Source organism: Mesocricetus auratus, unplaced genomic scaffold, assembly GCF_017639785.1.
Source record: "Mesocricetus auratus isolate SY011 unplaced genomic scaffold, BCM_Maur_2.0 Super-Scaffold_100676, whole genome shotgun sequence".
Taxonomy (NCBI): domain Eukaryota; kingdom Metazoa; phylum Chordata; class Mammalia; order Rodentia; family Cricetidae; genus Mesocricetus; species Mesocricetus auratus.
In genome coordinates this window covers 26637725-26659412 of record NW_024429266.1, presented here as the reverse complement: position 1 = coordinate 26659412, position 21688 = coordinate 26637725, and the positions used below count along the sequence as shown (strand labels likewise).

Below are 21688 nucleotides of genomic sequence, written 5' to 3'. Positions count from 1 at the left end.
CTGAAACTGAGAAGCTTCTGTAAGGCAAAGGACACAGTCAGCAAGACAAAAAGGCAGCCCACAGAATGGGAAAAGTTATTCACTAAGCCCACATCTGACAGAGGGCTGATCTCCAAAATCTACAAAGAACTCAAGAAGCAAGTCTCCAAAACACCAAAGGATCCAATTAAAAAGTGGGCTACAGAACTAAATAGAGAATTCTCAGTAGAGAATAATGCTGCTATGAACATAGTGGAACTGATGTCCTTGTTGTATGAATGGGCATCTTTTGGATATATGCCTAAGACTAGAATTGCTGGGTCTTGTGGTAGGCTGATTCCCATTTTTCTGAGGAATCTCCATATTGATTTCCAAAGTTGGCACTCCCACCAGTAATGGAGGAGTGTTCCCTTTCTCCACAAACATGGTATGTACTCTCTCATATATGGATTTTAGACATAGATCTGGGGAGTGCCAGCATACAATCCCATGGCCAGAGAGTCTGGAAAACAGAACTTTCATCCAATGGCTGATGGTAGCAGAGGAAAACTCCCTCAGCTAAACACTGAGCTGAACTCAAGGAACCCAGTGACAGGGAGGGAGGATAGATGAGCAAAGGGGTTAAGACTGGGCTGGTTTAACCCTCAGAAACAACTGACCTGGCAAGAGTTAGCTCTTGAATCCCAGACTGATAGCTGGGAATCCAGCATGGGAGTGATCAAGACCCCCCAACCCCCCGAACGTGGGTGTCAGTGAGGAGGCCTAGGCAATCTATTGGGCCTTGGGTAGTAGATCAGTATTTATCTCTGGCATACAAATGCACTTTGGGTGTCCATCCAACAATGAGAGATGCACTCTCACCCTGGACTCTTGGGGGAGGGTCTAGGCCCTGCCCTGGATGAAATGACAGACTATGGACACCCCCATGGGGGGGCCTCACCCTCCTTGGGGAAATTAGGGGATATTGGGGGGTTGGTGGGAGGGCATGGGAGGAGGGAAGGGAAAGGGAGAGTAACCTGGGATTGACATGTGAAGCAACCTTGTTTCTAATTTAAATTTAAAAATAAAAAAAAACCAACCCTCCCAAAAAAAGAAAAACAATAATCGACTCTCTCTCTCTCTAAAGATATGTGTATTTGGGGCTGGAGAGATGTCTCGGAGGTGAAAAGCACTGAATGCACTTAACAGGCTGTTCTTCCAGAGGTCCTGAGTTCAATTCCCAGCAACCACATGGCTCACAACCAACTATACCGGGATATGATGCCCTCTTCAGGCAAAAGCTTATAGAGCACTCATATACATAAAATAAATAAGTAACTCTTAAAAATAAAAAAAACATGTGTGTAGTCAGGCAGTGGTGGCACATGCCTTTAATCCCAGCGCTCGGGAAGCAGAGGCAGGTGCATCTCTGTGAGTTCGAGACCAGCCTGGTCTACAAAGCTACACAGAGAAAACAAACCAAAAAAAAAAAAAAAAGTGTATTCTGGATAACAGTGCATATCAATGGAATAGTAGAATATGTAGCCTTTTGGACCCATCTCTTTTCACTTAGCATGCTTTCTCAGTTGATTAATATGATAGAGTATACAAACTGATTGTGACTAGGGAGATGACTCACTGGCTTAAGAGTATTTGCTGCATAAATATGAGGACCTATGTTCAAATTATTAGAATCCATGTAAAAAGTGAGTGTGGTCAGGTTATCTCCCTAACCCCAGCACTCAGGGGAAGAGAGTCAGAGACAGGAAGATCACTGTAGTTGGTTGGCTTAAATGAAGGGGCCTTATCTTTGTGTAATCATTTTCTTCCTTCCCTTTTTTGTTTTGTTTTGGTTTTTGAGACAGGGTTTCAAGGTTTTTCTATGTAGCCCTGGCTGTCTTGGAACTTGCTCTCTGTAGACAACGCTGGCCTTGTACTTAGAGATTCACCTGCCTCTTCCTCCTGAGTGCTGGGATTAAAGGCGTATGCCACTACCACCTGCTCATGTAATCATTTTCTTAAGTTTAATATAGAACTAAGTGTACAGTAAGTACTTAAAATAAATAATTGTTGGGTTAAGAATAGCCTATCTAAATATTATTGTTAAAGTTTTAACATAAAATACCAAATGAAAAACTATGAAAATTAAAATGAAAACAGCTCATTGATTTCATACATATATAAAACTCCTGTTTGGCTAAATATAAAGGTATGATTTATATTCATAATTCAGATTTTAGAATTGTTTTTAACTTGGTTGATTCAACAAAGCATACTAAGAAAAACATCTCCATAAAATGATTCAGCATTAGTCCTGATGATATAATCATCTTTGTCTAAGTAGTCTATGATAGCAACGTTGGCTGGCCCACTTAAAAACGTCTGTACACTTCCAAGTTTTTCATTATCTCTCAGTCACAGAATTTGACTGCAACTCTACTTACCCACATGTCTCAAGGGAAATTACACAGCAGCAACAAAATGACACAGCAGAATTCATTTTCAACCAGTTCAATAAATTCATAAATAGCTTATAATTTTCCTACATTATACAAATATGCCATCACATTCAACACCTTAAAATTCATCTACAAAATAAACATATTTTCTAATTTTATAAATAACATGTCAAGCCCAGGTTCTGGCGGTTAGATAAAAGCTGTATTCCTCAGCAAGTTGTGAAGCCTGCTCCCATCTACCAAAAGAACCATTTCCTTATCACTGGCAGAAAGGACAAATGGCTATCTGTGATATGTATTAGCATACCAAAGCACATGCTGGCCTCCAGCCTCCCTCAGTATCACAAATAACTGTCACACATTTCAGAATTCATGCTGGCATCCTGTCTCTTCCCCCCCACCCTCTTACCCTAAACTACTTCAGCTCATGGGCTTCCCTTCCTGCCCCACCTTCTCATTTCTCCTTATAACCCTGCTATTGTGGTTCTGGTCCCTCCCTCTCTGTTGTCTTCCTTTCTGGGTCTTTTCCTCTCACTCTCCCCTACCCTCTGTCTCCATTCAAGGCAGACACAGTCAGCTGGCCATATTCAGTCTACTACTTTCTCTCTCTGCTCTGGACTCTTCCAGATGCCTTTGGCTATTCTCTCCCTCATATCTACAATAAAAACCTTCCCCTCAACCATACCTTGGAAAGGTCATGTCACCAGTATTCACAACTGAATTTACTTTTTCATCTCATGGGAATTAATTTGCTACTGTTCTTCCTTTAAATGTGCAACATTTTGAGAATATAACTCAGTGCTTACCTACAATGTGAGGTCCTGGATTCAATGCCTATTACCACAAATCAAATAATATAAGCTCAATAACATTTAGCTAATATCAAACCACTATTAAGAGTTAATTAATTTAAAAAACAACATTTAATAAGCAAAAATATAGAACAAACAAAGGTCATTGTAAAATTTTTAGAGCACTTGCTGCTCTTCCAGAGAACACAAATTTGGTTCCCAGCACCCACATGGCAGCTCAAAGTCTTCTGTATCTCCAGATCCAGGGGATGAGACACACTCTGCTGGCCTTTGGCATGTAATAAGCATGTACATGAAGTATAGAAATACATATAAGCAAAACTACTATACATACAAAATAATAAAAATTAAAATATTAAAGTAAATCTTTAATAAAGTGTTTTTGAAGGTCAACATGGCCTGCGTGTTAGGAAAAGCCTAACAAGCTAAACCAAGTATGTTTCCATGCCTATATACTATCAAAAATGCACTTCTAGCTTCATATTTTTATAATTTGGTCACAGTAATTCAATTCATTCACCTTTTATATGAATGCCCTCTTGAACTTGTCCTACTTTCTCATGTGTATTTTGTAACATGTACCTAGGGCTACTATTACATGATACTAATCTGTGAAAAACAAGTACAACTGGGAGAGGATGGAACTACTGCCTATGTGTGAACGGTGAATGATAAGGGTGGCACTTGGTACATGAACATCATCTCTTAGACGTTTACCATCACATTGTCTCATCTTACCTGATTTTCCTCCAAGTGCTAGAGATGTTGATTTTTTATGCTGTTGTTATACATATTACATTGTATATTACATATTTTCTTTTTAAGAATTAGCTCATTTTTTCTAGAGCTCTATTTATTAGCCTATTTTTTGTATGTTCCCTAAATCATAAACCTTTCAAAAAATCAATGCATTTACTTTTTTATTTGGACAATTAACTTTTCTGTTTCTTTTCCTTATCTATCTACCTACCTACCTACCTACCTACCTACCTACCTATCTACCTACCTACCTACCTACCTATTTGTTCATTTATTTATTTTTGAGGCAGCAACATTTGTAGCCCAGGCTGACCTCAAACTTACTAAACCAAGGATGACCTTAAATTGATCATCTATCCTGCCTCCTCCTGGGAATTACAGGCATATCACTAACAATAAAGAGTCTAGTTTTGAGTAAACTTACCTCTTCTCGCCTTTCCTCTGCAGAAGGAGTTTTAAGTTCTCGTGCTGTATCGTCTTTGGGGTCAAAAAGATAGATGTAATCTGAAGAATAACTAACAAGAATCTCTTGGCCATCTTCACTGTAACACAGAGACGTCACTCTGCAGGATTTATTACTAAGATGAGAAGGGATAAAGCGAGCAACCATTCCAGTAGTTCCTCGACCTGCATAATTCCCTAATAGGAATTTATTCAAAATTAATACTCTTATAAATAAACATTTTAAAAACTCTTAGCCCGAATTATGAGATACATGAAATAATGTAGCAATATAAACTAAAATTATCACTTTCTGTATCTACAAGAGGTGATTTCCTTTTTATCAGCCAAGAATTTTTCTGTTATGTTTTGTTTTTTGTTTTTGTTTTTCGAGACAGGATTTCTCTGTAGCTTTGGAGCCTATTCTGGAACTCACTTTGTAGACCAAGCTGGCCTTGAACTCACAGAGATCTGACTGCCTCTGCCTCCTGAGCACTGGGACTAAAGACATACACCACCACCACCCTGCTTTAACAGTCAAGAATTTACAGCAAACAAAAAAGAATGCTATAAAGACAGCATATGTTCCAGTTCTGTTGCTATGACAAACACCAAAAGCAACTTAAGACAGAAAGGTTAAACTTGGATTATACTCTCAATCACAGTGCATCATTGAGGGCAGGAACTCAAGCACGACCAGAGGCAAGAACCATGGTGGAAAGCTGCTTACTCGCTTGCTTCTCCTGGCTTGCTCAGCTACCTTTCTTATACAGCCCAGGCCCACAAAGAGCCTACATCAATTAGCAATTAAGAAAATGGGGATAGCTATAGAGGGTTATGCACACGCCAATCTGACTAAGACAATTCCTCATTTGAGAGACCCTCTTCCCAAGTATGTCAAGCTGACACATACAGCATATTTAAACAAACAAAACAAACCACCTCATCATCATCATTCAGAATACATCATTTGCTGAAATAACATTTACTAATAGTTGATTTCTGCACTAAGTCATCTACAAACTTTTCATTCAAATAAAATCATTTCTATAATGGGAAACCTGACACTTCACAAAATAGGCTGAATACAATTCTAATTGTTTATTGGCTACTTATTTAATCATTCATTTATTTTAGAAATCATGTTTTTTGAACAAATACTACTACTTCAACCCTTTAAAATAAATAACCTCATTAATATAACTAATAGGTGCCAGGATATTAAAATCATTTCTTTGATTTCACACAGAACTCAGAATATTAATAGGTTTGGGATTCAGTATATTAAATTCAACACCAAGTTAGGATATAAAGATGAAATATATGTGATGCAAGAAAACCACTTCCTATGACAAATCATTTTCTTGCCATTAAAAAAATTTGAATTTTTTTATGTGTACGGGCGTTTTGTCCAGATGTATATCTTTGAACCATGTGTGTTCATTACCCACAGAAGCTGGAACAGGGCACTGGATCCACTAGGACTGGAATTACAAATGGTTGTTAACCACTATGTGGATGCTGGGAATCAAACCCGGGTCGTCTGGACTACTTAGCTATTTCTCTGGCCCTCTTGCATTCTTGAGAGAACATATTGTTGAAGATTTTAAGCACTGATTCTATTGAATGTACTAAGGTTTCTTCCTACAATCACCTAAGAATATCTAAATTAAAAATGTAAATAGCTACTACAAATAATGGCTCATGATATATGTAAGTACACTAAAAGATCTCAAGAGGGCTATGAATTCAAAGAGAATTTAACTTTTAAAAAATTTCTGATGACTCTTCTGGCCTCCAAGAAAAGGAAAAAAGTCTTATTCAATAAGCACGATTATTTTTTGTATTTTTTAAACACAGTTTTTAAAAATTATTTTTATTTTATATGAATTGGCGTTTTGCTTTCTGTGTGAGGTTCCCCTAGAACTGGAGTCACAGACAGTTGTGAGCTGCCATTTGGGTGCTGGGTATTGAACCCGGGTCCTCTGGAAGAACAGTCAGTGCTCTTAACCTCTCTCCATCTTAAGCCATCTCTCCAGCCCAAGCACCATTGTTTTAACTCTGGCTGTTACACAGGAACTTCTATAACCATGTTGAAGACAATATACAATTACTTTTGTTGTAGCTTTGCATGGTCTTTCTCTTCTAGGTTCCTCTATCAGGTATGGTTCATGCAGACTTCACTGCTCTCTGGTCCTTTACTAAATGCTCCCTAAAGTAGTTTGTAGGGTACAGAAGGTTGGCTCCCAGACACTAGAACCAGGAAGTCCAAGGTGTCTGGGCATACCAGGAATTCCTGCCACCTCTGGGAAGCCTTGATAGCCATCTGGTCCATTTCTCTCAATGCTAGCAGGGCCTCTGTCACCTGAGAGAAAAGCAGCTCAGAGGACCTTTTAGGAATTCTCCCAGAAGGGACACACTTGCTCTTTCCTTCCAAGTCGCTTTGCATGTTACAGCCATATTTGACAGATGAACTTTGTATCAGAAACACTTGAAGGTCTGAAAATCCCAAGCATGGGTAATGACTCACAGAAGCGGTTTCCCTGGAGTCCCTACCACTGCCACTGAAAATGCATTTACTGAGAAAGCAGCAGAAATTACATGCCGAGAACTGCTCCTCCCAAAACTCAACCTGCAGGACCCAAGGGAACTGCCAAGACTCACAACCTCACTCTCCAGCAGCCAAGTGCCAAGAACACTGAGGTTACAGAGACCAAGGCTGTCACTCACTCCTCCCCCACAAGCACACAGAAGCACAGAGAGCTGCTGGAGCCTGAAGGATCTGAAAAGTCACTTTTAAACCCATTTCATCATTTCATCTGTGTTCTTTTTTCTTATTGTCTGTATCCAACTTCCACTCTTGCACCTATGTCTCATAATTGTTTTACTTTTATTTGTAAATTATGTAGTTAGGTTTGAGGACTGTTGTCTATGTTTCTCCAATTAGTTTACTATGAGGCATTTTTGACCATACTATTTAGCTGCATCTCATATACTCCCCCCTCTTATTCTAAAATTGATTTACTTTTTGTGGTAGTGTGGATGAAACCCAGGAACATGCTAAGCCAGTACTTGACCACTAAGCTACATCTTTAGTGTTTGGCATTTTGAAAGCCTGTGATCTGTTTGCACAGTTGAGGCTGGCCTTGAACTCATGATTCACTTCTCTTGCATTGCCAGTTCTGAGATTATAAGCATTGACCACCATGTCTAGTTTATAATCTCAATTTTAATAACTCTGGTAGTCTTCAGTACAATTCAGTACAAGAGGAGAGAGTTCAATTGGCCCATGAATGCTAAATTCAAAGGCTTTCCAAAGATGTGTAATCCTGAATGGCTGAATCTTGTCCTGCTAAAAATATAAATTTTCTTGTTTCTATTGAAAGCAATAATTAAGCTTATAATTTCATATTATCATACCATTTCATCCAAAATGTGCATACTCAAATTAACAAGACTCCTCACCACAGTTCAAGAGAGGAAAGCTTTCAGAATATAAAAGCCTGAGGATGGGGAGGAGTGATGTGAAATGCTGTCTTGAATGTAATACTGCTACTGCACTCATGAACTCACAATTAGCTGTGGTTACCTGCACAGATAAGCCCACTGATAGTCTAACACTGATGTGAGAGTAGCACATGAGGCCCAACCTCCAGCTGAAGAGCTACTGGGAGTTAATGGTGCAAGGGAAGGGATGGAGTCACTGGCAAGTTGTCCATATCCAGTAAATTAGCCACATGTACGCTCATGCACGCAACTCTATTAAACTCAACAGGCCACTGAGGGAAAGTGACATGAACGTAGGAGGGGCAGTGTTGGAGCAGAAGGAGTGCAGAGAGTGGGAGGAGGAGAAAACAGAAGAATGGAGGAGGAATATGATCAAAATATATAAATGTGTGAAACTGTCAAACAATTAAAATTGATTAAAAACAAAACAGAGGGGCTGGAGAGATGGCTCAGCAGTTAAGAGCACTGACTGCTCTTCCAAAGAACCTGGGTTCAATTCCCAGCACCCACATGGAAGCTCACAACTGTCTGTAACTCCAAGATCTGACACCCTCACACAGAAATACATGCAGGCAAAACACCATGCACATAAAACAAAAATAAAATTAAAAAAAAAACAGAAAAGCTTTCATCTGGCATTCATTCCCATCTGATAACCTAGGTTGGTAATTACTGACACTGGTGGTTTCTACCTAAGTCCTTTAATTTCCAAAACATAATGTAGATATATATTTGATACTCATCTTTGCATATATGCACAAGTACATGTATACATGCATGATCTTTTTAATTGGACTTGGGTATTAAATAGTATGTAACATATATTTATATCTACTTAGCTTAGAATGCTATGACTATTGCTGCTGTGAATTTAAGTCTGATTTTGTAACTGCACAGGCAGCAAAGGAAACAGTCTAAAGAAAGACACTTATGTCTTTCTCTGTGGCTTTAATACCATTAAAACAATGGGTCTCAGAGAATTAAAATTCCCCCATGACCGTCAAGTTGGAGGCAGGAAAGGCTCTGGTGACAGCTAGAGGAAGAACATGACTTCCAGAAAGAGATTTTACATAGTTCTGCCTGAACTGTACACCCCTACTTCCTGGCTCTTATTTCAGTCTTTCTATAAAATTATAATACTGCTACAGAAAATGCAGAAAGAAAGTAGGAACCTTCTCTCCACAGTTTGGCTAAATTATAAATAAACCTACTTTCCTTTATATGTCTCCAATTACTGTCAAGAAATAGTGGGTTTATAAATTGAAGTACTCTCCTCACATTACCAAAAATTGGCAACAATTATGAGGAAAAAGAGGCACAGAACAGATGTTCCCTGCATCTCTACTAGAATTAACCCTAAGACATCTTGATTTCAGATAACTAAATTCTAGAAATTCAAGAAAACATATTTCTATTGTTTTAGGAGACTCACATTGAATAATTCATTATGGCATCCTTGGGAAAGAAACAAATCAAGTGTAATTTTTTTCAGATTTGTTTTATATGTATAAGTGCTTGCTTGAATGTGTATGTGTGTGGGGGGGGTGTGCCTGGGTGCAGGTACCAGGAGGTCAGAAAAACACACATCAGATTCTCTAGAGTGGGAGTTTCAGACAGTTGTGAGCCATCCTGTACAGTTGTGAGCTGCCTAACATGGGTGCAGGGAACCAAACTCAGGTTCTGTCTAAGAGTAGCAAATGCTCTTAACCACTGAAACATCTCCCCAGGATAAACTGTGAAAGCATCATCCCAATAGAGTCTGCTCTCTTTTTATTGAAACAAGGTCCTCAAACAGGTATGACCCTGAACTTCTGACCTTCCTGCCTCTAGCTATAGAGTGCTGGGACTACAGCCATGCAACACTATGCCTAATTTCCAACAGAACATTTAAAAATTAGTAAAATACTTTTTCTCTTAGAATAATCTATGTTATTTTATAACAAAATATAAAACTATGTAATGTAAATGTTATAAACATTTCTTTGAATGGTTCTAAATTTTGCCGAATATTTCCTCACCTGTAGCTCTTGTGCCCAGCATTCGTCGGTCATAAATCCGTACTGAGCTATCAGAACAACCCACAGCAAGGTAATATGGTACTGGGGGACAAATAGCCACAGATGTGGCAGCACGCCGGCAGTTGATTAATATATCCTACAAAAGACAGGCACGAGATCAGTTACATAGAGCTATGTAGAAGTGAATACTCTAAATTTAAAATATTTCCCTCTAACTATAAGGTAATAACCTATCTTAGACATTCTAATTCAGTGAGCAAGAACAAAAAGAGAAAACACAACAATGTGGTTTTCTTATAGTTTATTTTTTAAGACTGCTAGAATTTATTTCTATCATATTTAGTCCACAGGAAACCTCACATTATTCCTATCACATACAGTTACCAATTTCATAATCTGAACATCTTGGTAGTTAGGAATTATTCTTTAGTCACTGAATTTTCTTTATACTTTCTGACTACACAAATAATAAACTTTACTGAGGAAATAATTCTTTCACTTCTTAGCCCTTGTGTCATTATGAGGATGTCATTTAGAAAAGGACACCCACACCACCCTAAAGTGTGGACTAATACATGGTTTAAAAACATTTGGAATAATGACTTTTAGTACCCACCATTTGCTAAGAAACACATTTAGCAAATATTCTCAAAGAACCTGATATATGTACATAAAACATGTATATAACCTGCAACCTAGGACAGAATGAGGGGACTCCATGGAGGGAGGCCAGGGTCATTGCCCTTGCCCACAATAACCAGCATGAGCTTCCCTGTCAGAATATGGAAAGACAAAGCAATTATGTCAAGGTAAGGGCAAGTACTAAGGTGATGGGCTTTCTGCTACCTCTTCAAGCAGGATGACTCAAGGATTATGCTGTATAAGCAGAAAATGAAAAACAAGGAGAAACCAAGGAGCTTGGTTTCCCTCTTGCCCTTTACCTGTGCACCTGAAACCCTCACTGTTCAACTCTCTTGCCTTCTTGCCTGAATGCTTAGAACCAGTCCTGTCTGGTCCTTTTTCCTCCAGTAGTGCTCACAGGTCCCAGCACTGATAGTGTTTCTTGGCCTGAGTCTACAGAGCATCTCCAAGCCACTCCTCAGGGAGAGGGAGTTATTTCTCCCCAGTAGTTTTATTCCTGAGGGATATACTCCATAGTGTTAAAAATAGCTTTTAAAAGATTTGGGAAAATGTATATAAAACATGTATATGAAGATATATATACAACTTTTTCCTCAATACTAAGGTTCAAACACATATGGCATGCTAGCTACCACTGAGCTACATCCCTGGTCCCTAAACACCCAATATTTTAATTTTATCTTTCCATTCAGTGTATGAATGAGTTTATATGTTACATAAAAGAGATCACTATTTTGTGTTTAAAATGTCTGTTTCTATGCCAGTCAGTGGTGACAAATGTCTTTGATCCAAGCACTCGGGATGCAGAGGCAAGTGGATCACTGTGGTCTACACAGTGAGTTCTAGGACAACCAGGACTGTTTCACAGAGAAACCCTGTCTTGGAAAAGAAAAGTGAAACAGTGAACAATATTTATTTCATTACCTACTTCAATGATTCACTAAAGATCTATTATACTCTTCATAGAGGATGACAGATAAAACTCTTGGAAGAAGCTGTCTAGGGCCAAAAGACATTTTTCAGTCCTTTTTGTTGTGTGTGTGTTTTGTTTTGTTTTGATTCTGAGAGTGCTGAGTAAGTATGGGTGCAGTCGGAGGTCATCCTCAACTGCTCTATACCATATTTTTTGAAACAGTCTCTCACTAACCTGAAGTTCATCATTTCAGTTAGGGTGGCTGAGTAGTAAGCTCCAGTGATCTGCCTATAGGATTACAGATGCACACTGCCAAGCCAGCTTTTACCTGGGCTATCAGGTTTGAAACTCAGGTCCTTATGCTTTATGCTTTGCATATCAAGTGCTTTAAGGACTGAGTCATCTCTGAAACCCCTATAAATATACTTAAATGGACAACTGAAATAGAAGTTTCTCAACCCCATTAACATTGAAATTAAGGAATATTGTGATTAAAAATTTTAGCAAAATAAAATTATCAGCAAAGATATCTTATTGAATTATAATTAATTTTTCTAAATAAAACTGGGATGCTTACATCTTTGCAGTCTTCTTTTGTGCAACTAGTTTTGATGCGTGTGTCAAACCACCTAACGGTTCCATCTTCACCACAGGACAAAAAGGTGTAAGGGTCATTTGGTACAGTCATAATCTGAAGATGAAACAAAAGTACAAGAGACACTACTGAACAACTAAACAGGCGGCTTAGAAACACATTGCCACTGTTTGATAAATCCATGAAGGTAAATGCAACAAAACTATCCATGTAAGTAGTCATTATCTATGACTTACCCAAAGCATGATTTAAAAGAGAATACACAGACATACCAGCCCTGTAAAACAATTACTTTGAAATTATATTATATTAATAACTTCATATAAGATTTTCCAAAATCATAAACTTTGAATAACTAAACTTTGGAAATATGCTTAAATTATGACATTAAAGCAAAAAGAGTACGGTGAATTATCCATATGAAGCCAAAATAATTATAGGAGTCATTATGAGTCAAAGAGGGAGGCAAAAATTTATCTGTCAGAAACGATCACAAGATAATGGAAAAGGACAATCAGAAAGGAAAAAAAATGTTTTGAAGACTGTTGACTTAAAAGATGGAGGAAGGATCCCTGATTCAGAGCATGTATAAGGGTTATAGAAGTGGAAAAGATAAAACGGTAACGTTCACAGACCCAAAACACTTTTTTTTTTTTTTTGGTTTTTCGAGACAGGGTTTCTCTGTATTGTTTTGGAGGCTGTCGGTCCAGCCCAGCCTCGAACTCACAGAGATCCGCCTGCCTCTGCCTCCCGAGTGCTGGGATTAAAGGCGTGTGCCACCACCGCCCAGCGACCCAAAACACTTTTAATTTGAGTCTAGCAAGATTCATTTTAGCTGACTTTCAGAATTAACAGATTTTTAAAAATGTGTTGTTTAAAGCCAAACTCTAAAACTTCAAGTATTGGTATTTACTTTTATTGAACGTTTATAAACAACTCAAAATAATAAGACTTATACACCACAGAAAGGCAATTGTAAAAAGCACACTCAACACAAATGAAATGTGTTGATTATTATATCACCTCAATGAGGTAGCAGGGTGGAATTATTTACTTATAAAGTAATTTTATCAGTAAAACATATTTGCAAGTTGTTACTGATTCAGCTATGTTGATTTAATTCAATAATAGGGTCATTTTTTACTTTGCATATTACTGTCCACAAACCAAATGCTTAGGAAGTGTGTCACTGTGGGGGCAGGGTTTGAAGTCTCCTATCCTCAGGATACTGCCCAGCGTCACAGCTAACTTGCCGCTGCCTGTATGATACAGGACCATCAGCTACTTCTCCAGCACCATGTCTACCTGCACACCACCATGCTCCCTGCCATGAAGATAATGAACTGAACCTCTGAGCTGCAAGCAAGCTGTCCCAATTAATATTTTCCTTTATAAAAGTTGCCACAGTCATGGTGTCTCTTCACAGTAACAGAAACCCTAACCATGGGCGGTGGTGGCTCATGTCTTTAATCCCAGCCTTTAATCTTGGGAGGCAGAGACAGGTGGATCTCTGCGAGTTCAAGGCCAGCCTGGTCTACAGAGTGAATTACAGGACAGCCAAGGCTATATAGAGAAATCCTGTCTCAAAAAAACAAACAAAGCTAACCAAGACAAGTTATAAAACTCGGTCTCAGAAAAAATAACAAGCAGAAACAATAACAAAATTAGGGAGAATGGAAAACAAACTCTTTAGAATCAGCATTTTATGGTATGTAAAAAAGTTCAAGCCATACAGGCATGGTGACACACACCTTTAATCTCAGCACTGGGGAGATAAAGGTAGGCATACCTCAAGTTCCAGGCCAGCCTGGCCTACATACATAGCAAGTTCTAGTCTGGCTGAGACTGGACAGTTTAGCCAGGTGGGGATGGGGGAGTCATGTAGGTGTGGTTGCCTATGCCTATATACCCAGTACATGAGGCACAGAGGCAAAAGGACAAGGAATCCAAGGTCAGTCACAGCTAGACAGAAAACTTGAGATCAGGAAAGTTACATGAAACTGACTCAAAAACAATTAACAAAGCTGGGTGAGGGGAGTGGACAGGACAGGGATGGGGACAGGAGGTGGGGGAGGCTAGGCATGGTGATGCACACTTTTAATCACAGCACCTGGGGGACAGAAGCAGATGGATTTCTGTGAGTTCAGGGCCAGCTTGGTCTACAAAGTGAGTTTCATGCCTATAGGGGCTACAAGAGTAAGACCCTATTTCACAAAAGTTTTATTGTGTTACTGCCACACAAATAAACTTACACAGGGAGGATGACAGAAATGAATCTTCGTAAAGCAGTGAATTTCAGAGGACATACCTACTATAGGACCATGTAGTGCAATAACAGGAACATCTTAAAAGAGCTGGCACCTTCCATAATAAAACCCATTATCTAAAAATAAATAAATAAATGCACAAAGCAGGGGAAGGGCTACTACCTGTTTAAGGCATGGTTGTTTAAGCAACTGCTAATTCGCCTTACAATACTAATACTTGAATCTTACTTTTATAACTTTATCCACAAAATCAACCATGAAAAACTTTCAGAAGTGCTTTGGTGAAATACAATCTGCCAATAATTTTTATACCTAAAAATATAGATACACAAATACATCTATACACTTACACAGAAGCATGCATTTATACATGCAATCACAATATTGTATGTACCTCATAAGTAGTTCCATAATGGCACGTAAATTGGCACTGTCTGTTGGTTTCCGCATCTTGCTCGATATTAGTATAGAATATGACTCCATCTCCAGAGCAAGACACAATCTGCTTATCATCTGTGCACGGCAAAAATTTTGCACTAAATATATTTGCTCGATGCCCTGAACGGATTGTTGTCAAAACCTAGAACATACAAAAATGTAGTTCATAGCAAGTAATTTTTTTCCTAATGAGAAACATTCATGTTTAATATAATTGCTAATAGTAATAAATTCTCATTAACATTCTCAACAAAAGATTAGTGTTTGATTACAAACTATAAAAACATCAGAATCCCACATATTTTCTTTTGTTTTGAGATAATTATCACCAATTGTAGTATTTCCCTGAAAAGCAACTTCAGCACACTTCTTATTTAAATCATTTATTGTAGTTCAATGTTTTTCTCTGGTTCCCTGGACTGGTTTCTCTCCTGCTTGCAGATTCTCATAGCCACTTATGAAATAATCATTCAGAGGCTAATATTAGATATAATGGTTTGGCCAATAACGTAGGCTTATTACTGGCCATCTCTGTCTTATAAATTAACCTATTTTTAATAATCTCTGTATCACCACATGGCCCTGGCTTAACTGGTAATGTTCTGGCATCTTACCCCGTTGGCAATTATATGGCATCTCTCTGACTCTGCCTTCTTTCTCCAATTATGCTTGGATTTTCTGCCTAGCTATATTCTGCCCTGTTATAGGCCAAAACAGCTTTATTCAACAACCAACAAAAGCAACACATATTTGCAGCACACAAAAGGACATCCCACATCAATTTATCTCTCTCACTCATCAAGTCTTAATAACTAAGAAAGAATTATTTGGACTGACTTTTGAAACAGTATATACTAAATGATTAATTCATTTTCTTTCAAAACAAGAATCAAAATGACTCAAAATCAAATTTAAAAAATGGTAAGATGAGTATATAGCAGAAGTTATAACATCTAATTCATTATTGTGACAGAAATAAAGGTTAATATTAGTACTTGATATTGGAAATATACACTGCAGATCAAGAACTGGTTCCATTAGTACTTAAACATTGAGAGTAAAAATAACCTAGACCTAGAAAACAAAACAAAAAAATCCTGAACAGTCCAAAGATAAACAGACACCCTAAAAATTATGAAAAAATATACATTCACACCACAAGGACATTTGCTCAACTATGTTTATAGCAACATTATTTGTAATAGACAGATCTTGGAACAACCTAGATGCCTCTCAGCTGAAGAATGGATAAATAAAATGTGGTATATTTACACAATGGAGTACTACTCAACGGTACTCCAAAGGCAAATGGACAGAACTAGAAAAACATCCTAAGTGAGGTAACCCAAAACCAGAAAGACAGATACAGTATGTACTCACTCATAAGTGGATACCAGACATAAAGTAAAAGATACCCAGCCTATAATCCATAACCTCAGAGAAGCTCGATCCCTCTTCCAGAAACAGATGAAGCAGATGCAGAAATCTACAATGAACCATTGAGCCAAGCTCTTGGAGTACAATCGAAGTGAGGGACAAATGATAATATGAACAAAGGAGTCAAGACCATGATGGGGAAAACCACAGAATCTGCTGACCCAAGCTAGTGAGAGGGGTGGAGAGGTGCCTTGGTCTTGCCTCAAGGAGATGATGGGAGGATAAGGGAAGGCCTTATCCTCTCTGAGGAGCAGATGGGAGGTGAGTGGGGGATGGGGGGAAGCAGGAGGAGAGGAGAGAGGGGGAACTGGGATTAATAAAAAAGTACCAAAAAATATTCTATTACTGCAGCATACCCATGCTCAGCTCCCAGAACCCACCTGGTGGTTCACAACCATTTTTAACTCCAGTTCCAGGGGCTCCAACACCTTTTAACCTTTATGGACACCAAGTAAGCAGGAGGAGCACATACATACATGCAGGCCAAACACTCATACACATAAAACAAAATAATCTAAACTTTTTAAGTTTTATCCCTTAATATTAAATTAATGGTATAACTAAGTATATTAAATATGCTGAGAAGCTCATTAGAGTACTATCATCATCTACAAAAATTTTAATTATAAAAATCACTTTAAATTTTCTTCTAAATATTTAAAGTTAAAGTACTTGAGATATTCTTAAGTTGTGAGATATAGAATATGATAATATACAAGTTTGAACAAGGCTTTACTGAGAGATTCAAAGCCCAATACTTTTGGAAAACCATCAATCCAATTTAAATAATGTATGCTATTAATTCTGTTGTCAATATTTGCCCTTTGAAGTGCTCTTAAACATGAAAACAACAGTTTATAATTTGGAGATTGCTTTGCTTCACAAACAGTAAAAACTAAAATATCATGTGACCCAAAGGGGAGCACAGTTATTGCTGGTTTAGAGGCAGTCTTTCTTTTTTTATTTTAAGATTTATTTCTTTTATGTATATGGTGCTCTATCTGCACATACACCTACAGGCCAGAAGAGGATATCATATCCCATTATAGATGGCTATGAGTGACCATGTGGTTGCTGGGAATTGAACTCAGGACCCCTGGAAGAGCAACAAGTGCTCTTAACCACTGAGCCACCTCTTCAGCCTCTAGAGGCAGTCTGGATACTGTTACCCAGATTAGTCATGAATTTAAGATCCTTCTGCCTCTACCTCCTGGATGCTAGGATTGCAGGTCTGTGCCAGTATAAAGTTATTTCTAATACATTACAAATAAATAACAACAGTAAGGAAAATTCACTCATTCAAACACCTTAATGTTAATAAAAAGAAGGAACACAATGTCTTATTTTGTTCAAATAATGTTACTGAGATATCATTTGCCTATTAACCACTTGGGTAAAGTGAAGGATATTTGCATTGAATATGTAAATGAAAGCACATTGAAAACTTGGAAATACTGCAGCAGGGCACAGTGATACACCCTTTAATACCTCAGGAAAAAGAGGCAGGAGAATCTCTGTGGGTTTGAGGTCAGTCTGGTCAACATAGTCAGTTCCAGGCCAGCCAGAGAAACACAGAAAACTCCTGTCTCAAAAGCAAACAAACAAAAAAACCCAAACAAGCAAAAATTCTTACACATTCCAAAGGAAGCTACATTACCTACATGTAACAATGTCTAAATTATACAATTAACTTTAATAAAGAGGATATTCTACTACAAATGACTATCCTGTGATTATAATTTCCTCATTCCTAGCTTCCTTTATCATTAAATTATACATATATAACCACTTCACCTTTCTGCTGTACGGATTACTAATTACAAGTTTGGTGTCATCAGAGCCAGATAAAATATATTCTCCAGTGTCATTCCAACAGATTGTATTAACCTAAAAAGTAAACAAAAAAGAAACATAAGCAAACTGAATATAAAAAGAAGTAAGCCATCTTTCACTTACCTGTGTTAAAAATATACAACACTAGTAAAGGAGGGAAAGTTTACAGACTGAAAACCCAAACGTCAGTTCTTGATTCACATACAAGAGTCCTGGAAACCACTGTTATATCCTACAAGGCAGATACTGCAAAAATCAACCATTGTTCTTGGATCCTCCAGACAAACTACTACCACTATGACCAAAGACACCAGGCAGTCCTGATGAGCAGAGGGATTGAGACCTAGGTAGGAAACTGTGAATTACAACATGCCAAAGGTGTTAATAAAGTAGACAATACCTCAGAATGGGTGATCTAAAACAGAGAGGGATTCTAAGAAAGAATAAACAGTAAAGTAATGCTAGAGATCAGTAACAGTTTAACAGGAATGAAGAAGGCTTTGATAGGCTTCTTAGCATATTTGACATAGTTGAAAAAAATCTGACTTCAATGAAATATAGACACCTTAAAAACTACAAAGTCTGGGGTGAGATGGGGGAAGCCACTGGCATATCCAAAGACTGTGATACAAGCACAAAAAATATATAATCCATGTTTAATGGGAATACCAAAAGACTAAAGTGAGAAAGGGCAGAAACATTTGAAACAATAATGACAGACTGCCCTCAAATAGTATCAATCAGCAAACTACAGATTCAGGGTACTCAGAGAAAATTGACAAGAGCAAGTAACCACAGAGCTTCAAGAATGTAAAGAAAGTCCTGGAAAGAGGCCACACAAGGCTAATTAACTGATTAGAACTAAGTGATGTGGAGAGGCTGGAATGCTACAGGTCCCAAGACTGATTACAATTTATCTGGGGTTATCTTTAGCTCCCTTTATAGCCATTCCTTGCCTACCTGTGTCTGACCTAGCATCCTTGTGACTATCTGGTGAACCCTTGGAATGTACTAACTTAGCAGGCCATAAGCGTCTGTCAACCCAAGAGCTAAGAATTATCAGGTAACACCTAAAACCTGAGCCTCCTACCTGAAGCTTCCATTGATGTAATTTTTAGTATCTTTGTTCTGTTACTATAAAATTTTCAGAATAATTCATATCTGACTCCAGAATAAACTCCCTCTTGGGGTTTTGAAGTGAGAAGTGTGTTTGTTACATCAAAAATAACTGAGTGTTTTTCAAATTAAAGAAAATCAAAGATAAAACAATCCTGAAAGAATACAGAAGAGGTACCTTATCCACAGAGGATAAGATAATAAGATAATAATGTCACCGGTCTTCTCAGAAAATATATAAATAGGAAATGTAGGCTGATATAACGTGTGGAGAGAAAACATTCACAAAGAATTCTGTACTCCATAAAATCATCCTTTCAAAATTAAAGACTAAATAAAGACAGTCTCCCACAAACAAAAATTGAGAATTTTGGTTTCTAGGAGAACGGCCTTATAAGAAATATTAAGATTTTTAGAGAAAAGAAAACTACCAGGTCAAAACTTTGGATCTACATAAAGAAAATTCCACTCCTAGGTATCTATCAAAAAAGAATAAAAACAAACAAAAACTGTACACAAATGCTTCATGGAAACTTTGTAGTCCATAGTTAGAAATAATGCCCCCCAACAAGTGAAGAGTTGAATTATCATATACCCATATAATGAGCAGTCAGCAATAACAAATAACCACTGACATCCTCAACATAAATGAATCCCAAAATAATTATTCTAAGTAAAGAAGTTAAACATCAAAAAGAATGCAAGGCCAGAGGGACATAGCTCATGTTAGAGCATTTGTACAGCATGCACAGGGAGTTGAGCTTGATCCCTGGCATAAGAGGAAAGAGCAAAATGATTCTATTTATTAAAATGACACCACAATTAAAACTGATAACCCATTGTCAGCAAATCAGCCTAAAAATAAAAATGAAATTACAATGATAAAAAAAGACACCAACTAGGGTTAATTATGATCATGAGAAATGGCAGGATAAACTGATCTTAGTAGGTGATTGATAAACTAATTTGATACCTTCACCTATAAGTATATACATTTAAATTTACCAAAGTGCACATTTTAAATAAGAACACTTGCTTATGTTCCCCTGAAGGTGCCCAATATCATCTAAGTACAGTCAATTACACCAATAAACCTTTTTTAAATCTCTATAAAATTTTTAATACAAGTTAATGCACAAAAGTAATATAAAAACAGATTAATTTCACATCAGTCTTATCAACTATACTAGATGTTTGGATGCACATGTGTAGCCTATAAAATTACTGAATGAACATAAATAATCTCCAACTTAGAATTTTATGCCCACCCAAATCATAAATTAGGTGTGAAGGCAAAGAAAACAGGTTTTGAATTGTGAGACAGTTTACTTTCTTTTAAAAAAATTTGAGGACACAGTAAAACCTAAAAGAAGGTTAAAGATGGGAAGATATAGACAATACTGAATGTATTCACAACTAATATTTGGAAATCTTTTCTTTGGAAGAGACAAAAGATTTGGTCTTTGGTTCCTAAGGGGTATAAAACCTGGCATATAACAGTCTTTTGCCCTTGTCAGTGAACAATTCTTAAGTGTTCCACATGAACTAAGAATTCCTGAAGACTTATTTTCCTGGATATTTATTCATTTAGTAGAGTAGAATTCATTCATTCCTAGAGTAAAATCTATAAAGCGGTTTTCTGAGTCCAAATGTGCCAAGGCAAAAGGGGCAAGTATGTTGACTATGAATACTACAATGAAAAAAGCTAGCACCCACCAACTCCCCACAACCTCTACTTACTTTCTTTTTTTTTTCTGAGACAGGGTCTCACTATATAGCCCTGTCTGGCCTAGAACTCACTATGTGAGCCAGGCTGGCCTTGAACTCAAGAGATTCACCTGTCTTGGCTTCCCAAGGTACTAGAACTAGAACTGTATGTTACAATACCTTATCACCCCCACCCCCTCCTTTTTGTCTTTGTATTACAAGAAAGGGTTTCTTTGTGTAGCCCTGGACGTCCTGGAACTCACTCTGTAGACCAGGCCGACCTCAAACTCACAGAGATCTGCCTGCCCCTGCCTCCTGAGTGCTGGGATTAAAGGCATGCGCCACCACCTGCTATTTTCCCATATTTAAAGTCAGTTATAATCCATTCTAGGAAGATCAGGACATTTCACCAGACATTTAGACATATTATTAAAGTCATTTATAGTTAAGAATTAACCACTACTTACACAGCCATCATGCACATTTAAGGTTGCTTCAAGTTTTAATCTTTGGATAAATTCTCTTCTTCCTGTTTAAAAAGAAAATTCAGTAAATCATAAATCCACTGAAATTAAGAGCCTAGGACCTGTCACAATATGATTCAACCTCTAATTTCAGCTCTAACGTTTATAAACTGAATGATAATAGACAAATTAACACTCTAAAGTCTATTTCCTCATTAACATAACTAACTTACAAAAGGCAACATGGATCTAAGCCACTATAAATACTTGTTTCTCCAAATATTCTTTCAACAAATAAATAGTCAGTACTCACTGTTCCAGA

At 37.6% G+C, this 21688-nt stretch overlaps 1 protein-coding gene across 11 annotated transcripts in view; it reads right to left on the bottom strand.

Moving 5' to 3' along the window:
- Dcaf6 (DDB1 and CUL4 associated factor 6) overlaps window positions 1-21688 on the bottom strand; it is a 110168-nt gene that overhangs the window by 68714 nt on the left and 19766 nt on the right. For all 11 annotated transcript variants that reach the window (XM_040737800.1, XM_021227935.2, XM_005071385.4 and 8 more), the window contains exons 2-7: window positions 21370-21431; window positions 18041-18133; window positions 14766-14951; window positions 12087-12200; window positions 9955-10090; window positions 4413-4627 (exon numbers count right to left, since the gene is read on the bottom strand). In XM_040737800.1, the coding sequence (XP_040593734.1) occupies window positions 4413-4627; window positions 9955-10090; window positions 12087-12200; window positions 14766-14951; window positions 18041-18133; window positions 21370-21431 (806 nt within the window). The remainder of the gene's footprint in view (window positions 1-4412; window positions 4628-9954; window positions 10091-12086; window positions 12201-14765; window positions 14952-18040; window positions 18134-21369; window positions 21432-21688) is intronic.